Below are 19,740 nucleotides of genomic sequence, written 5' to 3' on the forward strand. Positions count from 1 at the left end.
ATTTGCAGTATTTTGTTTAGGATTTTTGCATCTGTATTCATTAGAGATATTGGTCTGTAGGTTTTTTTTTTGTGTGTGTGTGTGTGTTGTCCTTTCCAGGTTTTGGTATGGGGGTTATGTTTGGAAGTGTTGCTTTTTCCATTTTTTTGAAGACTTTGAGAAGAATAAGATCAAATCTTTGAATGTTGGTAGAATTCACTAGAGTAGCCATCTGGTCCTGGACTTTTGTTTTTGGGGGAGGTTTTGATAGTTGTTTCTATTTCTTTCCTGCTTATAGGTTTATTTAGGTTTTCCACTTCTTCATGACTCAGTCTAGGAAGAATGTATAGTTCTAGGATTTATCCATTTCCTCTAGGTTGTTGAATTTGGTGGCAGATAGTCTTTCATAATATTCTACTATGATTTTTTGTATATCTATGTTGTCTGTGGTAGTTCCTCCTCTTTCATTTTGGACTTTGTTTATATGAATCCTTCCTCTTTTTTCGTTAGTGACTCTAGCCAGGGGTTTGTCAATTTTATTGATCTTTTCAAAGGACCAGCTCTTTGTTGCATTCATTTCTTCTATAGTTTTTTTTTTGTTTTTTATTTCATTTAGTTCTGCTCTAATTCTTACTATTTTGATTCTTCTGCTGACTTTGGGTTGCCTTCCTTCTTTTTTTAGTTCCTTAAGGGGTAATGTTAGGTTGTTTACTTGGGATCTCTCTTCTTTCCTGATATAAGCTGTAATGGTATAAGCTCCCCTCTTATTTCTGCTTTTGCTGCATCCCAGAAATTTTGCTACTTTGTGTTGTCATTTTTATTTTTTTGTAAATATCCTTTGATCTTTGCTTTTATTTCTTCTTTGATCCAGTCTTTCTTTTTAGGAGTATGTTGTTTAATTTCCACATTTTCATGACATTCTTTTTCTTTTCTTTTTTTTTTTTATATTTCTGAAGTTAGAATCGGGGAGACAGTCAGACTCTTGCATGTGCCCAACCGAGATCCACTTGGCATGCCCACCAGGGGATGATGCTCTGCCCATCTGTGGTGTTGTTCCATTGCAGCTGGAGCCATTCTAGCAACTGAGGCAGAGGCCATAAAGTATCCTCAGCACCCAGGCCAACTTTGCTCCATTGAAGCCTTGGCTATGGAAGGGGAAAAGAGACATAGAGAGGAAGGAGAGGGGGAAGGGTGGGGAAGCAGATGGGCACTTCTGTGTGCCCTGACTGGGAATTGAACCTGAGACTTCCACACACCAGGCTGACGCTCTACCACTGAGCCAACCAGCTAGGGCCTGTGAGTTTTTAGGGTTTTTTTTTTTTACAGTTGAATTTAAATGTCAAAGTCTTATGATCAGAAAATATGTTTGGTATAATTTCAATCTTCCTGAATTTGTTGATGTTAGTTTGGTGGCTCAACATAGGGTTTATCCTTGAGAATGTTCCATGCACACTGGAGAAGAGTGTATAATCTGACATTTTGGGATGAAATATCTTATAAATATCTATTATGTTTATTTGTTCCAGAGTGTGTTTAAGGCCAATATTCCTTTACTGATTTTCTGTTTGGGTGATCTATCTAAGACTGTCAATGGTATATTGAAATCTCCAAGTATGATTTTTGTTTTTGTCTGCTTCTATTTTTATATTAGTTAGTAGATGTCTTATATAGTTTGGTGCTCCCTGGTTTGGTGCATATATATCAAGAAGTATTATGTCTTCTTGAAAGACTGTCCCCTTTATCATTACGAAATGCCCATCTTTGTTTCTGGTTACTTTTGTTGTCTTGAAGTCCGCATTGTCAGATATATATATATATAATTATGGCTATACTTGCTTTCCTTTGGATATTATTTGCTTGGATAATTATTTTCAAACCTTTCCCTTTAAATCTACTTTTGTCCTTGTAACTTAGATGTGTCTTTTGGGGGAAACATATGGTTGGGTTTTGCTTTTTGATCCAATCTGCTACTCTCTGCATCTTCATTGATGAGTTCAGTCCATTTACATTTAAGGTAATTATTGACACTTGAGGATTTCCTATAGCCATTTTATGTTTTGTTTTCTGGTAGCTCTGTGTCTTTGTTGGTTCTTCTCCTTTTTGTTTCCATCAGTTGTTTTTGTTTGGTGTTATTCCTTATTTCTTTCTCTTGTTTCTTCTTTTTTTAAAGCTGTGTTTCAGCAGTGGCTTTTTCATGGGTGGTTATCATTAGGTTATTAAGAGAAAAATGTTCTTATGTACAACAGTCTTTTTTTTTTAAATAATTTTATTTTTTTAATGGGGCAACATCAATAAATCAGGATACATATGTTCAAAGATAACAAGTCGAGGTTATCTTGTCATTTAATTATGTTGCATACCCATCACCCAAAGTCAGATTGTCCTCTGTCACCTTCTATCTAGTTTTCTTTGTGCCCCTCCCCCTCCCCCTTTCCCTCCCCCCAACCACCACACTCTTATCAATGTCTCTTAGTCTCACTTTTATGTCCCACGTACGTATGGAATAATGCAGTTCCTGGTTTTTTCTGATTTACTTATTTCACTTCATATAATTACAACAGTCTTTTGTCTTATGAGTGCTCCTTCACTGTATTCTCCTTTGCTACTGCAGATATTTATCCTTTTGCCTTTTTTTTTATAAATAAATTTTTATTTTAATGGGGTGACATCAATAAATCAGGGTACATACATTCGAAGAAAACATTTCCAGGTTATCTTGTCATTTAGTTCTGTTGCATACCCATCACCCGAAGAGAGATCATCCTCCGCCACCCTCCATCCAGTTCTCTCTGTACCCCTCCCCCTCCCCCTTTCCCTCCTTCCCTCCCCCCACCCCCATAGCCACCACACTCCTGTCCATGCCTCTTAGTCTTGCTTTTATGTCCCACCAATGAATGGAATCCTGAAGTTCCTGTTTTTTTCTGATTCGCTTATTTCACCCTGCACAATGCTACCAACACTCCACCATTCCTCTATAAGTGATCCGATGTCACCATTTCTCCTAGCTGAATAATATACCATGGTGTATATGTGCCCCATCTTCTTCATCCAGTCCTCTATTTTTTTTACAGTGATTAAAAGCCTTTAAGCAAACTCTTGGCCAATACAGCAAGAATCCCTAAAAGTGTAGTGTCCTTAACATGTTTCCCAAGTCCAAGTTAGCCCCATCACCATGCCAAATCCCTGAAAAATGCAACCCAACCACAGTTCAGTCTGTTAGGAGCTGTCACAGGGAGCAGGAGTCCAGGAAATTTCCCCACAGGAAAAGTCCGCATGGCACTGGAATTGTTGTCACCATTCTATACTTTGCAGCTCATGTCCAAGTCCCAATGACCGCTGCTTCTAGCTGGTAATGATTCAGGTAGACTGGAAAAAGCCATTTGCAGCATGCGTGGATATGGAGCTTCTGTTCTCCTCTGTCTGGAGAGTTGAGACCAGGTTGCTTTTCCCTGGAGCTCTGCGACTGTGGCCTGGTAAAGAGAACCTTGGGATACATTAAGCTGGGTAGCAAAGGTAAATTCATAATACAAGTTGGCAAAAGGAGGAAAGAGAGCTCTAAATTAGGAGTAGGTCCCAGCCTGAAATATGAGTGGGGCATTGAGGTAGGAGGGATAAAGGAAACACTATATATTAAGCAAAGCAGCAGAAAATAGGACTATCAACACCCACAACAGAAATCTTTGAGGGAAGAATAAAAAACCTGACTATTCAGGCAAAACATAGTTAAGTGGCCCTTGTGCGAATGAGATCAGTTTACCTGCTTCTTGGAAGAAATACCCTAGGCTCGTCCACAGTGTCGTAGATGGGGCCGACGGCACTGGGCACCTTCAGCCTTCAGTGGCAAACCCCAGCTTTCTGGGCAAGGTTAGGTCATAGGTGGCTGGAGCAGGGCTGGAAGAGACTGAACCCTCCCTTAGAGGAGCGAGGGGGAAGCCCACCTTCCAGTGTCCCTGTTTCCTCACAGCAGAGGCGTGTAAGCCTGGCAGGCTTTAGCTCAATGACCTTCCTTTCCACTATTGAAGCAGGACCCAGATGGCATCCTATGAGACCCCTTTGGGGTGTTGGAGCCTTTAAGGGTGTATCCTAAAAGCTGGTAGTTCCCCTGATCTCTATTGGGCTTTTTCTGCCTCTAGGTATCTTAAAAGCCATTCTCAGAAGATCTCGCTGAGGGGGTTGAGGATCCCCATCTGCCTATATAAATCTTATCCATATATCTGGAGCTATTTGGAAAAAAGACAGAACAGTGTTATTAGCTAGATCTAATAAAGAAGGTAGTAGTTTGCAGACGAAAAAGATTTGGTGTCTCCTGTTATCAGCATTCAAAAGAAATGTAAATTTTTTTTTTTTTAGTAAAAAGCATGATATGGTAGATTCCCGGGTTCGATTCCTGGCCAGAGCACACAGGAGAAGCGCCCATCTACCTCTCCACTCCTCCCCCTCTCCTTCCTCTTTGTCTCTCTCTTCCCGCCTGCAGCCAAGGCTCCACCAGTGCAAATCCACCCTGGGCACTAAGGATGGCCCCATAGCCTCTGTCCCAGTCACTAGAATGGCTCCGGTTGTAACAGAGCAACATCCCAGATGGGCAGAGCATTCCCCCCGGTAGGCATGCCAGGTGGATCCCAGTCAGGCACATGCAGGAGTCTGTCCGACTGCCTCCCCATCCCCATCCTCAGAAATATACAAAAAAATAAATAAATAAAAGAAAAAATACTAAAAAAAAAAAAGGGGGGGGGGCATTCCCTTGTGCTAAAGCTCCAGGGAGCATGGAGTGAGCTTGAGTATGTCCTATGAAACATGGAGCTCTATGTTGACATATAAGTCTTTGAAGAAGGAGGAACTGCTGAAATAGTTCATCAGCATTTGTCCCTAAGACAGCAGTCTTTATAGTGGGAACACCATACGTAAATATTTGCTGTCTGTCTATAGATTAAGGGGGGAATATGGCAAATGCTGAAAAGCCATGATCTTTGTGCCCCTCCCCTCCCCCAACCCCCTCCCTCTCCTCCCCCACCCTGTAACCCCAACACTGTTGTTCATGTCTCTGAGTCTCATCTTTATGTCCCACCTATGTATGGAAACATAGTTCTTAGTTTTTTCTGATTTACTTCTTTCACTCAGTATAATGTTATCAAGGCCCATCCATGTTGTTGTAAAAGATCCTATGTCATCATTTCTTATGGCTGAGTAGTATTCCATAGTATATATATACCAAAGCTTTTTAATCCACTCGTCCTCTGATGGACACTTGGGCTGTTTCCAGATCTTTGCTATTGTGAACAATGCTGCCATAAACATGGGGGTGCATTTCTTCTTTTCAAACAGTGCTATGGTGTTCTTGGGGTATATTCCTAACAGTGGTATAGCTGGGTCAAAAGGCGGTTCGATTTTTAATTTCTTGAGGAATCTCCATACTGTTTTCCACAGTGGCTGCACCAGTCTGCATTCCCACCAGCAGTGCAGGAGGGTTCCCTTTTCTCCACATCCTCGCCAGCACTTATTCTGTGTTGTTTTATTGATGAGCGCCATTCTGACTGGTGTGAGGTGATATCTCATTGTGGTTTTAATTTGCATTTTTCTAATCATTAGTGATGTTGAACATTTTTTCATATGCTTATTGGCCATCTGTGTGTCCTCTTTGGAGAAGTGTCTATTCATTTCTTTTGCCCATTTTTGGATTGGATTGTTTGTCTTCCTGGTATTAAGTTTTACAAGTTCTTTATAAATTTTGGTTATTAACCCCTTGTCAGATGCTATGTCAAATATATTCTCCCATTGTGTAGTTTGTCTTTTTATTCTGTTCTTATTGTCTTTAGCTGTGCAGAAGCTTTTTAGTTTGATAAAATCCCATTTGTTTATCCTGTCTTTTATTTCACTTGCCTGTGGAGACAAATCAGCAAATATATTTCTGCGAGAGATGTCAGAGAGCTTACTGCCTATGTTTTCTTCTAAGATGCTTATGGTTTCATGGCTTACATTCAAGTCTTTTATCCATTTTGAGTTTATTTTTGTGAGTGGTGTAAGTTGGTGGTCTAGTTTCATTTTTTTGCAGGTAGCTGTCCAATTTTCCCAACATCATTTGTTGAAGAGGCTGTCTTTACTCCAATGTAAGCTCATACCTCCTTTGTCAAATATCAGTTGTCCATAGAGCTGTGGGTTTATTTCTGGGTTCTCAGTTCTGTTCCATTGATCTATGTGCCTGTTCTTATGCCAGTACCATGCTGTTTTGAGTACAATGGCCTTATAATATAACTTGATATCTGAAAGTGTGATACCTCCCACTTTTTTCTTCCTTTTCAGGATTGCTGAGGCTATTCGTGTTCTTTTTTGGTTCCATATAAATTTTTGGAATATGTGTTCTATGTCTTTGAAGTAAGTCATTGGTATCTTCATTGGTATTGCATTGAATTTATAAATTGCTTTGGGTAATATAGACATTTTAATGATGTTTATTCTTCCTAACCATGAGCACGGTATATGCCTCCACTTATTCGTATCTTCCCTGATTTCTTTTATCAATGTTTTATAATTTTCCAAGTACAAGTCTTTAATCTCCTTGGTTAGATTTATTCCTAGGTACTTTATTTTTTTGGTTGCAATGGTAAAGGGGATTGATTCCCTGATTTCTCTTTCTGACAGTTCATTGTTGGTGTATAAAAATGCCTCTGATTTCTGAGTATTGATTTTATATCCTGCCACCTTGCCAAATTCTTTGATCAGGTCTAGTAGTTTTATGACTGAGACTTTAGGGTTTTCAATGTAGAATATCATGTCATCTGCAAATAATGATAGTTTTACTTCTTCTTTTCCAATTTGGATGCCTTTTATTTCTTTTTCTTGTCTGATTGCTGTGGCGAGGACTTCCAGAACTATATTGAATAAGAGTGGTGAAAGGGGGCACCCCTGCCTTGTTCCTGATCTTAAGGGGATTGCTTTTAATTTTTGCCCATTGAGTATGATGTTGGCTGTGGGTTTGTCATAGATGGCCTTTATCATGTTGAGGTATGTTCCCTGTATTCCCACTTTGCTGAGAGTTTTGAACATGAATGGGTGCTGGACTTTATCAAATGCTTTTTCTGCATCTATTGAAATTATCATGTGGTTTTTCTCCTCTCTTTTGTTTATGTGATGAATCACATTGATTGATTTGCGAATATTGTACCAGCCTTGCCTCCCAAGAATAAATCCTACTTGATCATGGTGTATGATTTTTTCCATATATTGCTGGATCCGGTTTGCTAATATTTTATTGAGGATTTTTGCATCTAAGTTCATCAGGGATATTGGCCTATAATTTTCTTTTTTTGTGTTGTCTTTGCCTGGTTTTGGAATCAGAATTATGCTCGCCTCATAAAAGGAGTTTGGAAATCTTTCTTCCTCTTGAATTTTTTGAAATAGCTTGAGAAGGATAGGAGTTAGTTCTTCTTTGAATATTTGGTAGAATTCACTTGTGAAGCCATCAGGCCCAGGACTTTTCTTTTTTGGGAGTTTTTTGATAGCTGTTTCAATCTCATTTGTTGTAATTGGTCTGTTTAGGTTTTCTGATTCTTCCAGATTGATTTTTGGAAGATTATATGATTCAAGGAATTTGTCCATTTCATCTAGGTTGTCTAATTTTTTGGCGTACAGTTCTTCATAGTATTTTCTTACAATATTTTGTATTTCTGTTGTGTCAGTTGTTATTTCTCCACTCTCATTTCTAATTTTATTTATTTGAGTCCTCTCTCTTTTTTTCTTGGTGAGTCTTGTTAAAGGTTCATCGATCTTGTTTACCTTTTCAAAGAACCAGCTCCTGGTTTCATTGATCCTCTGTATTGTTTTTTAGCCTCTATGTCATTTATTTCTGCTCTGATCTTTATTATTTCCTTCCTTCTAGTAGCTCTGGGCTTTACTTGCTGTTCTTTTTCTAGTTCTTTTAGATGCAGGGTTAAGTTGTTTATTTGAGCTTTTTCTAGCTTCTTGAGGTATGCCTGTAATGCTATAAACTTCCCTCTCAGGACTGCTTTTGCTGTGTCCCATAAATTTTGAGTTGATGTATGCTCATTATCATTTGTTTCTAGGAATTTTTAAATTTCTTCTTTGATCTCAATGTTAACCCATTCATTGTTTAATAATGTGCTATTTAGTTTCCAAGTGTTTGAATGTTTTTCAATTTTTCTATTGTGGTTGATTTCTAGTTTGATGCCATTGTGATCAGAGAAAGTGCTCCATATGATTTCAATCTTCTTAAATTTGTTGAGCCCGCTTTTGTGCCCTAACATGTGGTCTATTCTAGAGAATGTACCATGAGCGCTTGAAAAGAATGTATATTCTGCTGTTTTAGGGTGAAAGGTTCTGAAGATATCTATTAAATCGAGTTGATCTAATATGTCCTTTAAGTCTGCTGTTTCTTTGTTAATTTTCTTTCTTGAGGATCTATCTAATGATGTTAATGGGGTATTGAAATCTCCTACTATTATAGTATTGCTATTGATCTCGCCCTTTAAGTCTATCAAAGTCTGCTTTATATATTTAGGTGCTCCTATATTAGGTGCGTAGATATTTATAATGGTTATATCTTCCTTTTGGATTGCTCCCTTTATCATTATGTAGTGACCTTCTTTATCTCTAACTATAGTCTTTGTTCTAAAGTCCATTTTGTCTGATATAAGTATTGCTACCCCAGCTTTTTTTTCATTTCCATTTGCGAGAAATATTTTTTCCATCCTTTTATCTTCAGTCTGTGTGCATCTTTTGATTTAAGGTGTGTCTCTTGTAGACAGCATATGTATGGGTCCTGTTTTCTTATCCACGCAGCTACTCTGTGTCTCTTGATCGGATCATTTATCCATTAACATTTAAGGTTATTACTGATATGTAATTGTTTATTGCCATTTTTTTTCTTTAAAACTGTTTTTCTCTTTTGCTATATTCTTTTTTTCCTTTGATCTGTTTACAACAGGTCCCTTAGCATTTCTTGCAGCCTTGGTTTGGTTGCAGTGAAATCCTTGAGTTTTTTTTTTGTCTGTAAAGCTTTTTATTTCTCCTTCAATTTTAAATGATAGCCTTGCTGGATAAAGTAGTCTTGGTTGTAGGTTCTTGTTCTGTATTACTTTGAATATTTCTTGCCATTCCCTTTTGGCCTCAAGTGTTTCTGTTGAGAAGTCAGAAGTCATCCTTATGGGGGCTCCTTTGTAGGTGATAGTCTTTTTTTCTCTAGCAGCTTTTAATATTTTCTCTTTATCATTTAGCTTTGGTAATTTAATTATGATGTGTCTTGGTGTTGGTTTCTTTGGGTTTCTCCTTAATGGAGTTCTCTGTGCTTCCTGAACATGTGAAATGTTTTCCTGCCTTAATTGGGGGAAGTTTTCCGCTATAATATGTTTGAACAAAGTCTCTATCCCTTGTTCTTTCTCTTCTTCTTCAGGAATCCCTATGATGCGGATGTTATTTCTCTTCATGTTGTCATAGAGCTCTCTTAGAGTTTCCTCAGACTTTTTGAGTCTCTTTTCTTTTTTCTGCTCTGCTTCCGTGCCTTTATTTATTGTGTCCTCTAACTCACTGATTCGATTCTCTGCTTCATTCATCCTGCTTTTAACTCCTTCCATTGGTATTCTTTATTTCAGATATTGTATTTGTCATTTCTGTCTGATTCTTTTTTATTATTTCAATGTCCTTTTTTATATTTGTTATCTCTTTATTTAAGTTTTCGTAATGGCCATCTATGGTGGTTCTAATATCTTTGAGCATCCTAACAATCGTTACTTTAAACTCTGCATCTGGTAATTTGGTTTATCTGATTCACTTAGGTCCTTTTTCGGGGATTTCTCTTGGTTTATTTGTGTTGTATTTCTCTGCCTCCGCATTTTCTCTTCACGGGAGTGGCTGTGATCACGTGCTCGGGTGCACAAGGGTTGGTGGCCTTGGCCTTTGCCCCACCCCTGTGTGTGACGTTATGCTCAGTCCTGAGGGCACTGGCGTGCACCTTTGCTCAGCTGCGTGTCTCTGCCTGTTTCTGAGCTTTCGCCCTGCCTTTGCAGGATGATCCCACTCAAGGAACAGCTGCTAGCCTTGGCTCTACCACCAGGCAAGGCTGCGTGCCCAAGCTCAGCTCCGTAGCGGAACTCCACCTCTTCTGGGCTTTTGACTCCACCCCTGCGAGAGGAGCCGGCTACCAACTCAGACCACAAGCCTTGGTTGCATGGGCGGGGCAGGGATGTGCTCCTCTGCCCTTGCTCCGGGGCTGGTTTCTACCCTTTCTGGGTTTCCCGCCCTTCTCCCGGAGGCTGGATTACAGGCTGCCGGCAGCTGAGCTTGGCGGCTTTTGCACGCCCCCTTCTCCCTAGCCGGGTAAGATTGAGCTCACACCTGAGCCCAGTGGTGGCCAGCCGGCTTCCAACCCTGCCAGCAGAACCGTGCTTTTGTCTCCCGCTGCCACCCGCCCTCCAGCGCGCCCTCAGTCGCGTGGGTGGGGGTGTTGCAGCTCGGACCCTAAGACTCACTACTGTAGACCCGAAAGCTCCCTCCTTCTATGCGACTCTGCTCTGAATGCTGCGGGGGAGCTTGTTTGGCTGCTCTCCTGCTTCCCTTTGCTGGTATTGCTGTTTCCGGGGGAAATATTCACTTCAGCTTTGGGGAGTGACTCGTCCCAGGGGTTAGGGTGGCTATCTCCCAAAATGTTTCTCCCTATGCCTCCTAGATTGCACTCTCTTCCTGTTACTATGGTTTTCTTCCCCCAGTTCCCAGGAGCCGCAGGTGATTGTTTTTGAGAGAGATGTTCTGCGTGGTCCCTTTAAGAAGGATCCTGGGTCTGAGAAATCAGACTCTCTCACAAACAGTATTCTGACTTGTTTCCAGCTAAATACTGTCCTTACGCTTCTTCTGGGCTCTGGGGATGCAAGCTGGGGCTTTGTTCCTGGGGCTCAGGACCCTTTCCCCTCTGCTAAACTCACTTCCCGCCACACGAGTCTCTCCCTGTTGCCATTCGCTCCGAGAAGCTAGGCAGCCCCTCCGCGTTTCCGCGTTTCCGCTTTTCCTACCAGTCTATGTGGCTTCTTCAGCGTTCCTTGGTTGAAGAGTCCTTTTAGTTTAGTCCAAAGTTGGTTTTTCTAGCTGATAGTTCATAAAATTAGTTTGTAATCCACCTTGGTTCTGGGAGGTAGATGCTGGTACGTCCGCCTACTCCAGCGCCATCTTGTCCTATCCTTTTGCCTTTTATGTTATTGTTGTTGCAGATTATTTTTGTTTTTATTGTGACCTTGTTGGAGCTTTTATCTGTAGTTAATCAAAACTACAAACACAACAAATTAATGTTTTGTTCTTTGTGCCTCGTTGAATAATATCCTTAAGTATTTCCTGTAGGTGGGTTTTCCAATGATAAACTCCCTCGGTTTCTGTATGTCTGTAAAAGTCTTTATTTGTCCTTCATATTTGAAGGATAACTCTGATGGATATAATATTTTTGGTTGTAATTTCTATCTTTCAGTGCTTTGAAAGTTTGAGTCTACTCTCTTGTGGTTTATAGAGTTCTGCTGAGATATCTGATGGTAACCTAATGAGCTTTCCTTTATATGTTATGTTTTTTTCCCTAGCTGCCTTGAGGTTCCTTTTTTGTTATTGATTTTTGACAATTTTATTATGATGTGCCTTGGAGTATGTCTGTTTTGGTTGAGGTAACTCAACATTCTCTTTGTTTCATGGATTTGAGACTCTCATTCTTTCCATCGGGTTGGGAAGTTCTCATCAATTATTTGTTTGAATAGACTTTTCATTCCCTTCTCCCTTCCTCTCTTCTTCTTCTGATATACCCGTTATTCTTATATTACTCTTTCTGATGGAGTCTGACAATTCTTGGAAAGATCTCTTAGTTTTTGAAATTCATGAGTCTCTCTCTTCTTCTCTCTGTAGCATCTCTAATTGCCTGTCTTCAATGTTACTGATTCTTTTCTCTATCTGGCTTGTTCTATAACTAAACTTGCTACCTCAGTCTTCATGTTTTGAGTTCTTCATCTTTGTTTTTAAAGTCTCACTCTCCTTGGTGAGGTATTCATTCTGTTCATTAATTTTTTTCTAAGCCCATTAAGTTGCCTATTAATGTCTTCCTGCATCTCATTGAGTATTTTTAGAACTTCAATTTTGAATTCTCCCATCTAAGAACTAACAACGTCCAACCCTGCTTAGCTCCTGAGATCAGATGAGATTGGGTGCTTTCAGGGTTGTATGGCCTTACATGCTAATGATTTAACTCTAAGGTTTTTATGTGATTGAGATTTTTTTTTCTGGAGTTTTTTTCATTTTCTTTCTGAACTATGTCTCTGTCTTGTGTAGCCATGGTATTTGATTTCTTCTTCCTTGATAACATTTGAAAGTGGCATTGTTAAGAACACTAACAGCCCTGGCCAGTTGGCTCAGTGGTAGAGCGTCGGCCTGGTGTGTGGAAGTCCCAGATTCGATTGCCGGCCAGGGCACACAGGAGAGGCGCCCATCTGCTTCTCCACCCCTCCCCCTCTCCTTCCTCTCTATCTCTCTCTTCCCCTCCTGCAGCCGAGGCTCCATTGAAGCAAAAGATGGCCCGGGCGCTGGGGATGGCTCCTTGGCCTCTGCCCCAGGCGCTAGAGTGGCTCTGGTCGTGACAGAGCGATGCCCCAGAGGGGCAGAGCATTGTCACCTGGTGGGCATGCCAGGTGGATCCCGGTCAGGTGTATGCGGGAGTCTGTCTGACTGCCTCCCCGTTTCCAGCTTCAGAAAAATCCAAAAAAAAAAAAAAAAAAGAACACTAACAAAAAACAACTAAAAAGATGAAAAATTAAAATAAAAAATACAATAAGAGATAAAAAATTAAATAATTATGACAAGTAAAAAAGAAATACCATGAAAAAAAGATCAAAAGCAAACAAAACAATCAAAACCAAAACATCCACAGAAAATAAGATTAAAAAATATAAAAATTAAAGAAACTGAAATTCAAAAGAGAAAAAAGATAAGAAAAAAAAGAATAAAGGGAAAAATAAATTTTGGTTTGAAGAGGTTTCTTTTAGTAGGTGATGCTGTATTACAAGTTTTAGCTCTGTAAAGTTCTTGGGCTATCCTCTCCTGAGATGTTGCTGTCACAATGATATAGACAGGGCCGTAGTGTTGTTTGTGGGTGGGGCATGCTGTGAGGGCTTTATGGCATTGGCCTTAGACTTCAACTTTCTGGCTTCAGCTTTCTGGCTTTATGGTTCTAGCAATGGCGATCTCAGTTTTCTGGGCACTCCTATTCATGTCTCAACAGACCTGGGGACTGGACATGAAATACCTCTCTTCTTCAGGGGAGATAGTGACTCTGAAAAGCCAGCTGTGGGGTTTGTCTCTGCCATTCTAGATACCATGAGATGAGGGAGGCAGGATCTGAGTACTTGGGGGGCCATATAATACCTTTCTCTGTTTCTGCTGAGTGCAGGTTGCAGGCAGACCATGGAAACACTGGCCACTTTGGTTTATCACAGTCTTTACACTCCTTTTGGCAGAAGTAGTCCCAGTCACTCCAAAATTCCATCTCCTATTCCTCAGACAAAATCCAGAGAGCCTGAGCTTCCCTCTTTCCCATAGTACAGCAGAGAAAAGAAAATCCTAGTCACTCCAGCTTTGTCTCCTCTCCTCTCCAAAGCCCACCACGAATGCATTTTATCTTCTGCTTCTCTTTTCACCCTGTCCCACCTTTAGTCCATTTAGTGCATGGATCTTTCAGGCACACCCAGCTGGGGTTTCTTTGCTGCATTATAGTTGTTCAATTTGTTGAAATTTCAAGGGGAGTGATTAGGAGTATTTCTCATGCTGCCATTACTCTGTTGTCACCCCCCATGAAACATTTAAAGTATTCCATTATCTGATAATGACTGCCAACTGGGTAAATTCTATCATTTGTTTTATTGTCAAATTTTTTGTCCTTTTTAGAAGCCTACTGTTTTAATATAAATTATATTTCATTTTTCTACAAATTAATTTATTTACTACACAGAAGCCCCAGAATTCCTAGCAGATATCATGAATTTTCTTTTGTCTTTTCCTGTCATTATTTAACAATATCACATGCTAGATCAGTGATTCTTAAGCCCTTGAAACTCAGACAAGGTTATATACCAAATTTATCAAAATCCCTTAGTTCAAGGCCAGATCAAGAAGGTGATTTAGCTTTTAGGTAATTCAGAACGTTCAAGATGATTTTTTAAAAATTATGTTTACCCTCCTACTTCCTGGAATTTTCCAGAGGTAGATTTGCTATCGTATCTCTATCACAAGAATTATCAAGCTTGCTTACTGAAATTGAATCTTATGCCTGTCTGTCTAAATAGTGACAAAATAAATTTACCTTCAGGCCAGTCTCTTGTTCAAGTTCAAGGGTACACTCTGTATACTTTATTATGATTTGCTTCCTTCCCCTTGCCTTTAAGGAAAGCCAAGGAAAATTTGTTTGGACAAAACAGAAGTTCTTCCAATGGCCATGTAGTCTTTGAAAAAAAGCAGCAGCTGGAGCTGGACTCAGTGGTAGAAGGAACTGTAACAGGAGATTATGCCTTAGTCATAAATGGCCACAGTTTGGTGAGTTCACGTGAGGCTTTTGTTCTTTCTTTTTCACCCCAGTAATTGTCTCTTCTGTGCTGTCATAATGAGATCTCCTTTGTGTTTTTCAAACAAATGACATAACTGGAAACAAGGCATGCACTATGGTTCCCTGTTTGCAAGGGGAAAGGAAACTTCTAATATATATTTCATACATTATTGCTTGAAACACCACAGTGGAGATCCAAAGAAATGCTGAATTCACAGCTTATCAATCTTGTCTAAATGACTGTAGACCATTTAGCAGTATTGTTTAAGTGCTTTTCTAAGGGAGAGTGTCATAGTTCATTGTTATTTAATTAAAATAATGCAATTGGATGAATGTATTGCGATTATTGCTCTTGCTAATGTTTGTGACTTGCAAAGTACAACCCGACCTTCATATAATTACCACACCAAATTATTGCCATTAAGATACCTCTGGTGTTTTTTTTTTTTTAAATAGCAGCATTTTACAGCAATGCCAAACAATTTGCTTTGATTAGGAAATCTGGTTCTTGTCATAATAGAATAAACTTGCATTGTACTTTTAATGTAGTTCAGGTTCCAAATTTTGAACAAATATCAAAATGCTCTTCTCCTGAGTTTCTAATTTAGAAAACAAAAGCTCTGATTCCACTCCAGTGAAATTATCATTTATATGTAAAAAGAGCTAATTTTATATTTTTCTTCCACTTTGGTGGTCATTTTTCTCTTTTGGACTTTGGAAAAGAAATGTATCTTCTTTTAGACATTTTCTTAGAGGACGAAAGAAGTTGTATGTGAGTATGCTGTATTTTCCCCCTGTGATCAGCTGTCTGTTAGCCCTTAGTGCTGTGAGTATTATCCAGCTGGATTCCAGACGTAATGATGTGTTGCCTTCTACACCATGGAAAGTTACAGAGCTCAGCTGCAGGCCAAGCTCAGTTGAAAGTTTGTCCAGATGACACGAACTTCTCCCTTGCACAAATGAATAGCAACTGAAAATTATAAACCTGTCAGTTGGAACTTGGAACTGGTGGCCCAAGTTCAATTGCCCAGGGACCACAATATGGAAAGGGTCCCTAATGAGTGCTTTGACTTTCCCTCGGGCTCAAAAGAGCCAATGTGTGGTGGGTCAGAGTACTCAGATGATAACCTACACTATTCTCTCTGCCTCTCAATATGTTGAAAAAGCTAAGAAGATAGAAACCACAAAATGTCATTTTTTATTTAAGGAGAACAGACCATGTTTCTGATAGTATGGTCAAAAGCTTTAAAAAATATATAATTCCAATTTGCTGTAATCTTGATGCTGTGCAGAATATAATTGGGTTTTTCTTAGAGTCAGGGAATCTAGGTTTTCACTTGTTGCTAATAAAGAAAAAAGAAAAGGACCTGACCAGGCAGTGGCGCAGTGGATAGAGTGCCGGCCTAGGACACGGAGGGCCCAGGTTCAAAACCCTGAAGTCGTAGGCTTGAGCACAGGATCATCTGGTTTGAGCAAGGCTTACCAGCTTGAGCCCAAGGTCGCTGGCTTGAGCAAGGGGTCACTTGGTCTGCTGTAGCCCCCAGTCAAAACACATATGAGAAAGCAATCAATGACCAACTAAGGTGCCACAACAAAGAATTGATGCTTCTCATCTCTCTCCCTTCCTGTCTGTCTGTTCGTCTGTCCTTATCTATCCCTCTCTCTGTCTCTGTCACACACAAAAAAGAGAGAGAGAAAGGAACAATTCTGGGCAAAGAGCTAGTTACATGTTTTGTCTTTCAGAAATGGCATTTATATTTGAGAATGCTAACTCACAATTTCTCCTAGGAATTATAGAATTTGACGTGAGAATTATTTACCTCAGTGCATGTTTTAGTCATTTGCTAATCTTTCTATTTATACATTTACATTTACTAAGCATGTGTAGGTCATAGTACTATAGCCTGAGAATAAGGATGTGAATACATGTGGACCTCGCTTTAAGAATTGCTCTTTACTCTCACTATGCCAAATTGCTTATTTCCATAATTTGACAGGTTCTTTCTTGCCTCTGCCTTTGCACTGGTAATAGAAAACAGAACTCAAAAGAAACATAGAGGCCAATTGTGAGAGGCTATGACTATCTTGTTAAAGATTCATTTAAAAATATGATGACTTAGTTTAGGTAGATTCCTGTTTTTCTTACTGTGTTTATTAAGTAATGTACAGCAAGGTGTTTTCTAGAAAAAAAATACGCAGCTAATTGCAAAGGATTATGCTCTTTCTCAGTTATTTCCTGGTATATCTGAAGGCTGTTATGTATTTGGAGAGGATCAAGGGTGAAAATGGTTGGGGGATCCTATGAAAGACATCACCATTTTTTTGCACACCACCTTTTCGAACAGACCTCTTTTGATTTCAATCACTATTCTCTTCAAGGGCTGATCTCCAGCCTGTCTGCTTTTTGTTGACCCATGCATTAACAACCACCAAAGCAAAAACTAGATATACAAAACAACAATGCAAAGGAAACAAAATTCCATCATGGAGGACAGAAAAAAAATTCACCATTTTGTAGTTCATTCTAAACTTGGTGAGGTGGTGAATAGGGTCTGTCTTTTTTTTTTTTTTTTTGAGAGAGAGAGAGGAAAAGAGAGAAAGAGAGAGAGAGGGAGAGAGGGAAAGAGGATGAAATCATTGTTCCACTTAGTTGTGCTCCCATTGATTGCTTCTCATATGTTCCCTGATAAGGGCTGGAACTGGTGACTCAGGGTTGAGCCAGCAACCTTGGTGATGCAGGACAACTAACCCATACCCCACTGGCCAGGGTGCACATAGGTTCTGTCTTTTGCTTTCCTTATTTCTGGAGATTTGGGAACTTCTCTGGCATTTAACTATATTTCTCTCCAGTTTAGCATGGTCATGTGTCAAGAGGGACATACAAGGGCACTATCTTTTATTTTTATTCTAAAACTTTTTGGCACTTAGTAGGACTTTAATACTCATTTCTTTAGTTGGTTGTTGTTGCTTGTGTGATCCTGAATCAACACTGACTTGTTAAAGTGAATTCAACTGTTTAGAAAAAAAATCAGTTGAGAAATAAGGAGTCTGCTTCCCAAAGAATGCCTCTGATTTATTGTTTCTTGATCTATTCTGGACTTTTTTTTTTTTTTAATAACAGGCTCATGCCCTGGAAAATGATGTCAAGAATGATCTCCTAGAACTCGCCTGCATGTGTAAGACTGTGGTGTGCTGCCGTGTCACGCCGCTCCAGAAAGCCCAAGTGGTAGAGCTGGTGAAAAAACACAGAAATGCTGTCACTTTGGCCATTGGTGATGGAGCCAATGATGTCAGCATGATCAAAAGTAAGTGAACATCTGCTCAGTGGGGTATGCTGCATACCTGGAGTCCTCAAGTTCAGCATTTGGAAATATGTAATGGAGATTCCATTATAACTTTATTTTTCCCAGTCATTCTGAATATTCTGGGTCCAACACATTCATAAAAATAAACAAACAAACAAACAATAAAAAACAAAGAAAACTCTTTGTAATTAATTTGTGTATTTTTAGGCTAGAAAAGGGTAAAACTTTGTGCAAGTCACTAACTTTTTCTAGCCAATGTCCTATTTTATAAAACTAGGACAAATATCCATCATGAGTGTTTTATAAGACAATATGAGTGAAAATTATTAACGCTATATATAGTTGTAAGGTTTCTGTAAATAAATAATACCATAAAGGAGTAATGACAAGTTCCCCAAAGAGACTGTATCTTTGTTTGGGGAATGAAAGTGTTACTGTTTTTCTTTGTAGGTGCTCACATTGGCATTGGAATCAGCGGCCAAGAAGGACTGCAGGCAGTCTTAGCCAGTGACTACTCATTTGCACAGTTTAGATACCTCCAAAGGCTTCTCCTTGTTCATGGAAGGTGGTCCTATTTCCGAATGTGCAAATTCTTATGCTATTTCTTCTATAAGAATTTTGCATTCACACTTGTGCATTTCTGGTTTGGTTTCTTCTGTGGTTTCTCAGCCCAGGTTAGTAAAAAAAATACTTATCTTTCTTTTATAAGATCCCCTGGATTGTAAATGACTGCTCTTCATAGCTTTTATTAATAAATAGTGACACTATGGCAATTATGTAATTGACAATTGACTTGAGCTTTGAACCCAAGAAGAATATATATTTAGTTGGAATTTTATTTATTTTTCTCTTATTTGTATAGCAACCAATGAGTACTCTTTTAAGTTTTTATTAAAATGTTTTTGTATGATGACAGGTAGGCTTGATATAGAGTTTTAATTTAGAAGTCTGAGAAACAGTAACAGAAATATTGAGGTATCTCTATTGGGAGGATGGTTGCTCACCCAATACACTGAATGTAAATATTTTATATCAAGGGGAAGTACTTTATATACTGACATAAAAGATCTTTTGATAGCAGTTCATTGGCTAGAAAATTGACATGTAGATTATGTAGGTTCTAACAAAGAAAAATTAGCAAATTTATAAATTAGGATTCTATTTTTGCATCTACTCATCTTCATTTTAAAGAATATTACTTAGCCCTGGCCAGTTGGCTCAGTGGTAGAGCATCGGCCCGGCGTGTGGATGTCCCGGGTTTGATTCCTGGCCAGGCACACAGGAGAACCACTCATCTGTTTCTCCACCATCCCCCCCCCCATCTCTCTCTTTGCCTCCTGCAGCCAAGGCTCCATTGGAGCAAGGTAGCCTGGGCACTGAGGGCGGCACCATGGCCTCTGCCTCAGGCCCTAGAATGGCTCTGATTGCAGCGCAGCACCGCTCCAGAGGGGCCAAGCATCGCCCCCTGGTGGACATGCTGGGTGGATCCTGGTCAGGTGCATGCGGGAGTCTGTCTGTCTGCCTCCCCTTTGCCTCTCACTTTGGAAAAATACAAAAAACAAACAAACAAACAAACAAACAAACAAAAAAGGAATGTTACTTAACCCCATATCTTGGATATCAGTAAAGTTTGACCCTGGTGTTAGTTGTGAAATGCAAGACTTACAGTGTTTAAATATACTTATAAATAAGAAATTGACATTATTATTTTAAACAACAAAAAAAGAAAAAAGATCGTCTTTGAAAATAAAATGGTAGCCATCACTCTTTTTAAAGATTTCTTCAGCTGTTCTGCCTACCTCTTGGGTTTAATCACTGATTTCAGGGATCTGCATGAAGCTCATTTTTTTCAATCATTTTATTTCAGAAAAACAGTATGAATTAAATCTT

The 19,740-nt window shown here is 39.4% G+C and overlaps 1 protein-coding gene across 2 annotated transcripts in view; it reads left to right on the forward strand.

Moving 5' to 3' along the window:
• Positions 1 to 19,740, forward strand: part of ATP8B4 (ATPase phospholipid transporting 8B4 (putative)) — a 277,874-nt gene that overhangs the window by 228,892 nt on the left and 29,242 nt on the right. For both annotated transcript variants that reach the window (XM_066276448.1, XM_066276449.1), the window contains 3 exons: positions 14,388 to 14,535; positions 17,667 to 17,850; positions 18,301 to 18,524. In XM_066276448.1, coding sequence (XP_066132545.1) covers positions 14,388 to 14,535; positions 17,667 to 17,850; positions 18,301 to 18,524 — 556 coding nt within the window. The remainder of the gene's footprint in view (positions 1 to 14,387; positions 14,536 to 17,666; positions 17,851 to 18,300; positions 18,525 to 19,740) is intronic.

This window comes from Saccopteryx bilineata, chromosome 4 (genome assembly GCF_036850765.1).
Source record: "Saccopteryx bilineata isolate mSacBil1 chromosome 4, mSacBil1_pri_phased_curated, whole genome shotgun sequence".
Lineage (NCBI taxonomy): Eukaryota > Metazoa > Chordata > Mammalia > Chiroptera > Emballonuridae > Saccopteryx > Saccopteryx bilineata.